The sequence below is a fragment of the Chiloscyllium plagiosum genome, chromosome 5, assembly GCF_004010195.1.
Source record: "Chiloscyllium plagiosum isolate BGI_BamShark_2017 chromosome 5, ASM401019v2, whole genome shotgun sequence".
Lineage (NCBI taxonomy): Eukaryota > Metazoa > Chordata > Chondrichthyes > Orectolobiformes > Hemiscylliidae > Chiloscyllium > Chiloscyllium plagiosum.
This window is the reverse complement of record NC_057714.1, coordinates 58,607,381-58,619,464: the sequence shown is the minus strand read 5'-3', so window position 1 is coordinate 58,619,464 and position 12,084 is coordinate 58,607,381. Positions and strand designations below refer to the sequence as shown.

The window sequence follows — 12,084 nt, the reverse complement described above, 5'->3', positions numbered from 1 at the left end:
GTTAGCTGTCTTTCTGTTTGTCCTATGTAGTGTTTTGTGCAGCTACTATTATAGGACAAGCCAAACAGAGAACAGCCAGGGAATTCCTAGTGGCATGGCACTCATCCACTGATTCAATCAACAAGCACATTGACCTGGACCCAATATACCGGCCACTGCAGCGGACAGCTGGAACTGACAACCGGAAGCGGCAGATTCAAACCACTACAAATGCCGGAGGAAAGATCACAGAAGCGCTTCACAGGAGGCTCCCAAGCACTGAGGATGTCACCTAGACAGGGGACGAAACGTCTGCAACACAAATTCCCAACTCGGCGAACAGAACCACAACAATGATGACTATATGACTTTGTCATCCAATTCTGGGTAAATCTGTCTTGATACATTTGGTCAATTAAATTGCAATCTGTGTGGTGTTTGACCACTGTTTGTCTGTTAACTCCATGAAAATTCTGAATGTTAGAGTCTATTTTCTCGACATAGGTATATAGTTTAGAATCTTGAACTCACCAATCTGTCTTGTAATTATTTAATAATTATTGCGTATGTTCTTTCACTCACATTTGTATAAGAAAGCTTTTCTCAGTGTTTCAATTTAACCTCAGAATCCTATTACTTATTTTTGTGTCCAAGGTTTATTTATTCTATCAGCTGGATCATAATTAAGATCAGAGCAACCTCCCTCACAGCTTTCAGTGTGGTCTCCAGTTTCACTGTCTGCCTGGAATTCAAGGCCTATGTTTCTGATTAGGCATTGTTTAATTGAAATATTCTGTGAAGTTTCATTCTGCACTAAGGGAAGTATAACTACAGCCACATCATGAATTTCAATGGGCCCCATACTTAAGTAGTCATTCTTCCATTCCAACACCCATAGCTATTTATTGGATACCAAACCATATATATATATATATGGTGAGCAAGATAGCAACTCCTTAAAACACTTCTGTTCTGGGTCTGTGTTCAGGAATTTCTGTTTTTTGCTACTGCAGTGAAACTTCAGCCTAATAAATGTGCAGTTTTGTTTCAAGGAAGATGGAGTACACTGAGCTAATGAATGGCCACAAGTGATATATTAGATGTGGTTGAAGTATCTGGAATACTGAATTACTGCTAATGGCATCAAATGGAGAGGTTTCAAAAATCTGCTTTATTTGAAGAAAATTCCATGCCTGTGATTAATAACAGGACTGTTATCACTCCAGAGACTTCAAAATTAAGCCAGCCGCCCCTATACTCAATCGAGCAGAACAGAAAAAGAAAACAAATATTTACATTGTGACTTACATGTCTCCCAGGTATTCTAAAACATTTCACAACAAATTATACTTCTTATGAAACAAGAACATAAATTGCTGGAAAAGCTCAGCAGGTCTGGCAGCATCTGTGGAGAGAAATCAGAGTAAATGTTTCAGGTCAGGTAACCCTTCCTCAAAATGGAAGGAAGGTTCTGAGGAAGGGTTACTTGACCTGAAATGTTAGCTCTGATTTCTCTCCACAGTTGTTGCCAGACCTGTTGAGCTTTTCCAGCAATTTCTGTTTTTTGCTTCTGATTTACAGCATCCACCGTTTTTTCGGTTTTTGTACTATTTTGAAGTTGAAATCATTTGATTTAATATAGTCAAATGTAGGGCAGTCAAATTTCAATCAGTGAGATGTGTGCATTACAGTGTTTAACATGGGGTTGTGAAAGGAAACATCATAGCACACGGCTGAAAAAACTGGGCAGGTGAGGATTTTAGTTTCATCCTATTTTAGTAGTTATAAGAAGAAAAAAATGATTTAAAAAGGATGATTGAAATGTGAATAGGAGATGCTTTTGAACAGAGGTTTATCAAGCTGAATTCACTACATATTTATTTATTTAGCATTTAAGAAGGCATGACTTAGGTTGAAAGAAAGGCAGGTAAGCTATCCTCCTGCAATATGCTTGAGTGGAAACTCCTGCTACAGAGTGGGACCTGGTGGAGAGAGATCCAGCTTGATTTCTTGTCTCTACACAAATTTTAAAATTAAATAGCAAAAGTGCATTTATATTTTTGCCTTCAAAGGTTCCCAGTAATTATAATGAATGTAAATATTGGTCAGCCCTGATAATTTTTGGCATTGATTTATATAGAAATCAAAAGGTTCAGATTTGGACATAGAGATAACAACAATTGAACAGTGCTGAATCATCCATTGAAGCAGTCAATCCATATTCATCTATTTCTTTGAAGTTATTGGAATTAATTTTACACCCAAAATTATATGCTTTTGGATTGATTGAGAAAGTAAAATTTGACTTATCAGAATTTATCTTGAACATGATGACTTTCATTTTTATCATAAAAGGGAAAGATGGCAGATAACTCATCCACTCTGAGTCAGTAGTTTGGTAGATCAAAGTTTTAAGGAATATAAACAAGAAAGTGCTGGAGAAACTCAGCAGATTAGCAGCATCTATGCAGAGAGAAAGGATTAATGTCTTGAACATAACTCGTGTTCAGAAGAAGTCACATCAGATTCGAAATGTTAACTCTCTTTCTCCTTCCACTGATGTTGCCAGACCAGCTGACTTTTGCCAACACTTTTTGTTTTTATGTCAGATTTTCTGCATCTGCAGTGTTTTTCTTTGATTTAAGTTTTAGATTAGATTAGATTAGATTACTTACAGTGTGGAAACAGGCCCTTCGGCCAACAAGTCCACACCGATCCGCCGAAGCGCAACCCACCCAGACCCATTCCCCTACATTTACCTCTTCACCTAACACTACGGGTAATTTAGCATGGCCAATTCACCTAACCTGCACAATTTTGGACTGTGGGAGGAAACCGGAGCACCCAGAGGAAACGCAGACACGGGGACAATGTGCAAACTCCACACAAACAGTCGCCTGAGGCGGGAATTGAACCCGGGTCTCTGGCGCTGTGAGGCAGCAGTGCTAACCACTGTGCCACCGTGCCGCCCACAAGTTATAAGGAAGTTGCGCCTTTTAATTATAAGGATTTAACATTTTTAACCCTTTTTAGCAGAAGGCGAGTATTGTCTGCAAAACCTCTCGGCCTAACAAGGTCCCATATTGCCAGTTTCATAATCACCATCTCCCCCAGTGATCTCTCCTCACGACCACACACTAATCAGCCACCCTCACCAACTTCTGAAGAAGGGTCACTGGATCTAAAGCATCTGCTTTCTCTCCATATGCTGCCAGACTGACTGAATTTTTCATCAATTTCTGCTTTTGTCTCTAATCAAGATATTTTCTACACACCCATCACCATCTCTCCTCATATCTGAATACAATCTCTTCCTTGGTCGCTATCTTCTTTGTGCTCACTGCATTTCATCTAGTCATTGTGACTGACAGTCAGCCATCCTGCCAAGTAAACTAACTGTTTGGTCAGAAACTTAAAGGAAAAAACTTTTAAATTGTTCTGCATTTGAAGTCATCGTAGCATTCATGAAACCTTTACCTTTCTAGTTTTCAATCCAGAACCCCTTCTTTATGCTCTGTGAATCCTCGGTACATCCTCTCCCTTGTGCTACGATAGTATTTTTCTCACTGTCTCTGTTGTTTTTTTTGGCTGTTTCTTTCTGCTTCATTCTTCAGATATTATTGGCTATTAAACCAATAGAATAAAGACTGTTTACTGTCAAAACAGTATTATGCATGAGATTGACATCCAAAGCAGTGAGACAGACCTGAAGACCTTAAAGCTGTTTAACATGGATCTGTGTTTACCTGTCAGAACAATAAAGTAGATTATATTTTAAGAACTAAAATTAATAATCCTTGTGAATGATAATTGCAGGGTTGTGATGTTTCAGGATTGCTACTGGCAGGTTAAACATTGACTTTTTTATGGTCATAATAATAAATTGTCAGTGCTAAATGTGCACTATAATTGAGTTGGCAAGTTAAACTTCTGATTATTTGTGTGGCATGGTCCAGGTTCCTTGACCAATGTCGGCAATATTGAGTTCAGGATCAGTGATCTGGCCTACATATGTTGTACTAAGCTGAATATTTACCCTCAAATTTCTACACTGTTTAGTCTTTGATGTAACTCTGCAATTAACAGTCAAATTCAACACACCATCCCATACATGCCTTCCACAGCTTCAACCAACCCTGACTAGAGTCAAACTGGTTACCCTGTTCTCCCAATGTGATAGCCCAGTCCTGCAAACAAACCCAAGATGACTATCCACAACTACCCACTCTTTCTTTCTCAATCACTCAATCATCCACCCATTCATTGACCTAATCACTCATTCATCCTTCCACTTACCCATCCGCTGAACACATGTAAGATCTTTGAGCACATGACTAAATATAGCAGCTAAAGGTATGGGTGAGTATGTCTGCTGTGAAGCTTCTCTTTGCGATTCCTTTGTTTCTGGCTGCACAGTGACATTGCTACAACAACTGGCAGAGGAAGTACCAGCTGGAAGGACACAAAATCAGTTAAGATGCAGCAATCTTTGTAGTTGTTGTTGATCTTCTTAGTATCAATGCCAACCACAGATATGAGTCATATGTACCCACTATTCTGCTTGCCAGATAAAAAAAAATGAATTTGTCCGTTTCAGTGTAAGTAAACTTTAATGGTACAAAATATTTTAATTATTGCTAAATAGACTTTTGGGAATAAACAAAAAAAAATAAAAGTTTCATTTTATAATATGTTAATTATTGTTAAAGAATTGATAAAGCTAAGAAAACACATTTTTTAACTACAAACCAGAGAAATGATCTCAAGGCAAAGGCCATTTCCACCTCTTGGAACACCTGACAAATATGCGGTTGGAAATTTGGCTCTGGTTCAGGCTCATCAGCCACATAAGGATCCACAAAACCCACGACCAGTGACATGGAATTTCCAAAGTGGACAATCATGTCCATTAGCCAGTGATTGTTAGTGACCAACTCTTCTTCATTATTCCTATTGTTCTTTCCCTCTCTGTATTTAGCCCTCTATACAGATTTTTCACTGACTGAAATATTCTAATTCACACCTCACAGTTCAGATTCTGTGCCAAATTAAGAATTTGTTGATTTAATTGGTTAAAGAGACATGCCGATGCTTGCCCCATTCCAAAACATCTGCAGAGGACATCGTACTGCTTTCGATTTCCAATCATCACAGACTCCCTTTAAAAAGCCTGTTGGGAAACGTAACTGTGATGAATAGCTTGGGCTGGTGATCAAAACTCACTGCTAAACCTCAGCTAAAATAAAAGAAAATGTCTGACTATACAACAGCACTCAATGGATGCTGGATATGAAACCAAGTTTGTCATGAAATTGCCCAGATTACCAAATATTAACTGAAATAAGACCTGTAATGGGCCAAACCAAACCCTATGCAAATGTATCAAGGAGGTAGACTTGATCCTAATGTCTATCTTATTTAAAGACAAGCTTAAGGTGCTGTAGGTCGATTAGACATGCTATTTGGCTTTAAGTAGAACACACTTTATTCTTACCTCTAGTTAAAATACAAAGGAAAGAAGAATTGGAATAACTTTAAATTAATTGAAAAACTAAACAGAATAATAGATTATTTAATGGTAATTCTTCCAATATAGTAATTTCCCATAAACACACTCTTAGCAAAGGCAAATTCAGTTTAATAGATTATTGCCCATGCAATTCTAGAAGCAGAGAGAACTCTTAACTTTTAGCTGTATCAGAGAGATGTAATAGCTTCCACTGCCAACTTCAACCCTAGCAGCTACTGAAACCCTGCTTGTGTAGCAGCCTGACTCCACCCATTAATGCTGCTTTTATTGTTACAAATTTAAAAAATAAACCCCAAAGCCTCAAAAGCTGTTTACTTTATTGGCTTCAAATAGACAGCTTCGCATTTCCGACCGCTCAAAATATTTCTTTGAAGAAAACCAAAACAAAATGAATCAAGTAAAAGTATTATCACAGATTTGATATGTTGGGTCTAATAACATGCAATATGAAGGTTCAGTACATTAGAAGATTTTAAATTGATTTTGATTGCATTACCATAATTTTTCCTTACTTTTTAATGGCATGTGGGTATTTCTGGTATTGTTGTTCATCAAAAATTCCTGATTGGCTTGTCACTCTGTTTCAATCAACCACATTACTGGAGGTCTGGAATCACATTTAGGTCAGACCAGGTAAATATTATTCTGGGTTGTGGGTGGTTGAGTATTAGTGCTGATAGATTACTGATGAACCTTGTCAAGAAGAGGTACTTACATGACATAGCAAGAGGCAGTTTATTGCTTGAGAGCAGTTGGTACAATGTATCAATGTACAATGTACCATGTTAAACATAATGACTTAAGACTATCAAAACCCAGAAATGACAGGATCTGTGCAAGACTGCCTGAATCTCCTCCCAATGATCACATAACAGCATCAGATTAGCTGTAGCCCCGCACAAAAAAAACTTCAATATTAACTCTTTCAGAACCATGACTTTACATAGTACTATGGACACTGGAGTTCATGACCTTAAGGCCATTGATGAACTTGATGGGTTTTCACAAAAAATTATGATAGTTTCATGGTCACCATTACTGATACTAACGCTCAAACCCAAATGTATCAATTGAATTTAAATTGCACCAGTTGATATATACCCATAGGAGTATCTTGACACTATCTTTAATCCAGTGTGTGCATTTTTAATCAAGTATCTCTCCATAAATTGGATCACAGTTTGTCCCAAGGTGTCTATACATTATATGGTTAGCGCTGATTTGACTGTCAAGTGCACTGTTTTTGGATTTTAGGACAAATTGTTATATTTTTCCTATTTCATGCTGACTAAATGCCTCTTGTTTTTTTTTCTGTTTGCAGGGGCAGATGTTATTAATTTTGATGGCTACAGTCCATTATCCTATATGTTTAGAAATAAGAAAATGAAAACGTTAAAGGATATTATTTCACTGAAGTTTAAAACATCTGAAAATGAAGGTGTTATATTCCATGGCGAAGGACAACAAGGAGACTATATAACCCTTGAAATCAAAAAAGCAAAGCTGGTTCTTCGGGTGAACTTAGGTAATCTATATTTTCTCTGAACATTCTTAAGATAATTGACAGCATTGCAATATTTGCTTTGTTTTCTAACATGAAATAACAAATGCTAATGCTGTGTTGTGCACAAACCACATTAAAGAATGTTCTCGTAAAATGATCTTCTACGAAGCTTCATAGTTGCTGTGAATAGAGCTGCTTTGAGCAACCCACTAGTTTTCATTTGTCACAAGTCCTGTATCTATTTCTATTTTAAACTAAATTGTTAAGTAAATTTTTTTGTGGAGCACAAAGTTGATTGGAGCAAGATGAGGATAGAACCATGAATTGAACATAGGTTTGGAATGTCTTTTCTTGTTATCTTGTAATTGTGCTGCTCTCAGTCCTCTAGATAAAACCATTTAAGGCACAAGTATTTTTTTCCTCAATGCTGTAATCCTCAAAAACACAGATAGTTCACTATTTTGTAGCAGCCCCGATTTAAATCCAGCTGTAAAGCTCTGGTAGTGCAGATGAAAACAAGGATAATAATTGCTTGTGTAGAACAAAGCAGTGAATCAATTGAACACCTCTGATGATGTTGTAAACTCTCGACAGTTTGCTTTCAAAGATTTATGAATAGCAGCAATGGTGTAAGGCTGAATTATTGTTTTGAATTCAATCACTTCTTGTATCCAGCTTTACGCAACCATCTTATAAGTACTGAGTAGCTTACTTGTTTATATAACACAGCAAAAACAGTGAGTTGTGTTCAGCAGCAATAGAGTAATAAAAAATTAATCATATTAAATCTGAAGGCAGCCCTGTTGTTAATATTCATGCAGTTGACAATTTGATAGATTGTTATGTTGGTTTAATTAAGTAATACCACCTAAGACCTGAATCTCAAGCTTAGTGGTGTGAGAAAAATTATTTTACAAACAAAAAGGTATCAGCCGTCTCGTACAATTTTTCAAGATGGATATCAGATAACAAGCAGAAATTCTCTCTTCTAAATTTAATTGATCCGCTAAAGGACAGTAAAGTATTCAAATGCTGTGGGTGGCTTAGGCGGCAAATAAAAGAGACACTGCGAAGGTCAAAAAATGGTAAATGGAATTTTAAGAAGCTGTCAATGATTTCGGGCATAAATCATACCATATTAGATTGTTGAATAAAATGATTCACGTTGGAAGGAAAGATGGTAATAAACATACTTCATGAATAGTGCTAAGGATGATGTTCCACAAGACCTGAGAGCCTTACAACGTTTAATGATAACATGTCAATTTTGTAAATCAGCAATCAGAAAGCCAATACAGGTTTGATATCTATGGCCATAACAGTGTTTTTTTGCAAATTGTATCTTGAATCATGATATCATTGAAATGCATGTGCACTTCACAATCAAATATTTGTGTACTCAATATCACTCAGGTGCAATGGCATTAGTACTCAAAACGTAATGATGTTATTATTGTTACAAATTTATGTTGTGTCAGAAGTAATGGAGTGCAAGAGTATTTACCATGCTGCAATACTAACCAGTTCAGTTTCTGTCAGATATTTGTGAATGGGCTTGTTGGATTTGGTCAGATTCGGTATTTTATTTTCACGTCTAAATAATAGTGGGAATATAATGTAATTTTTAACATCTGCCCTAACAACATATTTATTGATCTTTCGTTGAGTCGTGAATATGGATTCTTTATCAGAAACTCAAGGCCAAATACACACACACACAGGCACCAAGTATGAGGATGGTGGAAAACCAGGAAAAATAATTCATTAGGTCGTGATCAGATTTCTCCAAGCTTAAGTTACAACAAGAACAATAGGTTCAAAAAAATTGAAAGGATATAGAAATTAGGAAGTAACCAGTGATTCAAAAAGGTGATTACCAGTTTGAGACCTAGACTGCAGGTTCAAGCTGAAAAAGAGAGACTCTTTTAGAATAAAATCTCTGGGTGCTTTTTCAAGATAATGGTTGATTATCATCAATAAAGACTGCGTGGTATGCAACATGATAAGGTTGCATTACATCTTGGTTAAGGAGAAAGTGAGGACTGCAGATGCTGGAGATTAGAGCTGAAAATGTGTTGCTGGAAAAGCGCAGCAGGTCAGGCAGCATCCAAGGAACAGGAGATGGAAAAGTGCAGCAGGTCAGGCAGCATCCAAGGAACAGGAGAGGAAAAGCGCAGCAGGTCAGGCAGCATCCAAGGAACAGGAGATGGAAAAGCGCAGCAGGTCAGGCAGCATCCAAGGAACAGGAGATGGAAAAGTGCAGCAGGTCAGGCAGCATCCAAGGAACAGGAGAGGAAAAGTGCAGCAGGTCAGGCAGCATCCAAGGAACAGAGAGGAAAAGCGCAGCAGGTCAGGCAGCATCCAAGGTACAGGAGAGGAAAAGCGCAGCAAGTCAGGCAGCATCCAAGGAACAGAGAGGAAAAGCGCAGCAGGTCAGGCAGCATCCAAGGAACAGGAGAGGAAAAGCGCAGCAGGTCAGGCAGCATCCAAGGAACAGGAGAGGAAAAGCGCAGCAATTCCTGAAGAAGGGCTTATGCCCGAAACGTCGATTCTCCTGTTCCTTGGATGCTGCCCGACCTGCTGCGCTTTTCTAGCAACACATTTTCAGCGCTTACATCTTGGTTACACCACAGACTGTGGAGAAGTTGCTATTTTATGAAATGAAATGGCAGATGGAGCTTAATTAAGACAAATGTGAGGTGTTGCATTTTGGTAAGAGAAACGAAGGAAAGACTTACATGGTTCATGGTAGGGCCCTGGGGATTATTGTTGAACAGAGAGACCTAGGAGTACAGGTACTAGTTTCTTGAAAGTGGTGTCACAGGTAGACAAGATAGTGAAGAAGGCATTTGATGCACTTGCCTTCATCGGTCAGAGAACTGAGTACAGGGGTTGGGCCATCATGCTATGGCTGGACAGTACATTGGTAAGGCCACATTTGGACTATTATATGAAGGATGTTATTAAACTGGAAAGAATGCAAAAAAGATTTACAAGAATGTTACCAAGTTTGAGTTATAAGGAAAGGCTGGATAGGCTGGGAGTTTTCTTCCTGGAGCGTCGGAGGCTGAGGGGTGACCAAATAGAGATTTGTAAAATAATGAGAGGTGGAGCTAATGTGAATAGCTGATGTCTTTTCCCAGGAGTGGGTGAGTCCAGAATTAGAGGGCGTAGGTTTAAGGTGAAAGGGGAATCATTTAAAAGGGAGCCGAGGCCAAACTTTTCATGCAGCAGGTGGTGCATAAATGGCACAAGCTGACAGAGGAAGTGGTGGAGGCAAGTATAATTAGAACATTTAAAAGATATTTAGACAGATGCAGAATAGGAAATGTTTAGAGGGATATGGGCTAAACATAGGTAAATGGGACTGGGTCAGTTCAGGAAACATGGTTGGCATAGCGGAGTTCAGCTGAAGGGTCTGTTTCTGTGCTGTATGACTCTGACTCTAAAAGGATAAGAGAGGTACAAGAGAGAGAAGGAGAAAAAAATTTCATAAAATAAGAAATTTTAAAAGATAAGTATATAAAAACCTGAAATATTTGACAATACTTTGTGGGAAGGAAGTGTTCTTCAGTGGATAACTCAAAGATTACCATTTTTAAATTAGGCTTTGCCTTTTCAGGAAAGTTGAGGAGAATTTTGTTCTCTGAGGGTTATTTGACATTACAACTGTCTATGTCCAAAGGCAGTGAAGGCAGAATCATATTTTTAAGGAAGACTTAGATATATTCATGTGATGCAGGGGAGTTAAAGGTCAAGGTTGGGAATGTGGAATTCAAAACACAGACAGATTGGCCATGATTTATTGAATGGTGGAGCAGATTCCAAGGGCTAAATGTTTTATATCTGCTGTTATATTGTAGTTGTTTCTGGACATGTGAATAACCCCATGCTCCATTCAGGGGAGCTGGATTTAAGTAATTAGTGCCTCAGTGCTGAGGAAGTTGCTGAGGACGATGTTGTCGACCACTGACTTTGAAGGATCTTTCAAAGAACTGAGAGTGTTACAATGTACGTGCTTTAAAATGCTTTCTGTAGATCGAACTAGTACCCAAAGCATATAGGAGTGTAGGAATCACTATTGCCTCAGAAATCCATAACCTTAGTCTTGGTTTGAGTTGTGGTCCTCTTGTATTTTTATCCTCTATCAGTCAAAGGATGAGCTGACGCTTTGGAACTCATGATCAATTCTATCATCCATATTTTAAAAAATGCTCCCAAGAGCGTCTCAGTGACTCAGTGGTTAGTACTGCTGCCCCACAGTGCCAGGGACCTGAGTTCGATTCACGCCTTGGGCAACTGTCTGTATGGAGTTCGTACGTTCTCTCTATGTCTGTGTGGATTTCTGCCGGGTGCTCGGGTTGCCTCCCACAATCCATAGATGTGCAGGTGAGTGGATTGGCCGTGCTAAGTCATCCCTTGTGTTGCAGACTAGGTGGGTTAGCCATGGGACATATAGGGTAGTGGTGTGGGTCTAGGTGGGATCCTCTTTGGAGGGTTGGTGTGGACCTGATGGGCTGAATGGCCTGCTTCCACACTGTAGGGTTTTTATGAAGATATGACAACAGTCCATGTTTTCAAGGAACTCACCATCGATTTTAGTCGATGGAGAAAAAGAGTGAGCATTGAGTTGCAGTGATGTGTAATCAAAGAAAGGGTGATGTGACAAAGGGTCAATTAGATTCGAAATGTCAGCTCTTTTCTCTCTTCTCTGCCAGATCTGCTGAGATTTTCCAGCATTTCTTTTTTGGTTTTAGGAAATAAACCAGTGCTGATGCAATTGGCTGAATGGCCTCCTTCACCATTGTAACTATTCTTTGATTCAGACTGAGGATGCAATATATGGAAGAAAACCTTACATTGCTGTGTTTTCAGCGTACAATCCATTTCTCATTGGCTTCAGTGGAGTCAACAATGACTTTGAGATCAGTTCCCAAGTGAGAGAACAGCCACAAGTATAACTTGCATATGAAGCTCGATGAATGAGGTTGGAATGATTTTTAGTTTTGGATTGAAGATGGTGTAGATCAAACAGTTTCCTGTCTGATCTTTAGCTTCATTACTTTGCCTG

General features: G+C 38.6%; 1 protein-coding gene across 1 annotated transcript in view; it reads left to right on the top strand.

The window, feature by feature from the left end:
• The window catches only part of LOC122550254 (contactin-associated protein-like 2), a 2,198,962-nt gene that overhangs the window by 1,135,320 nt on the left and 1,051,558 nt on the right, over positions 1 to 12,084 (top strand). The window contains exon 5 of the mRNA XM_043691007.1: positions 6,831 to 7,034. Within this exon, the coding sequence (XP_043546942.1) occupies positions 6,831 to 7,034 (204 nt within the window). The remainder of the gene's footprint in view (positions 1 to 6,830; positions 7,035 to 12,084) is intronic.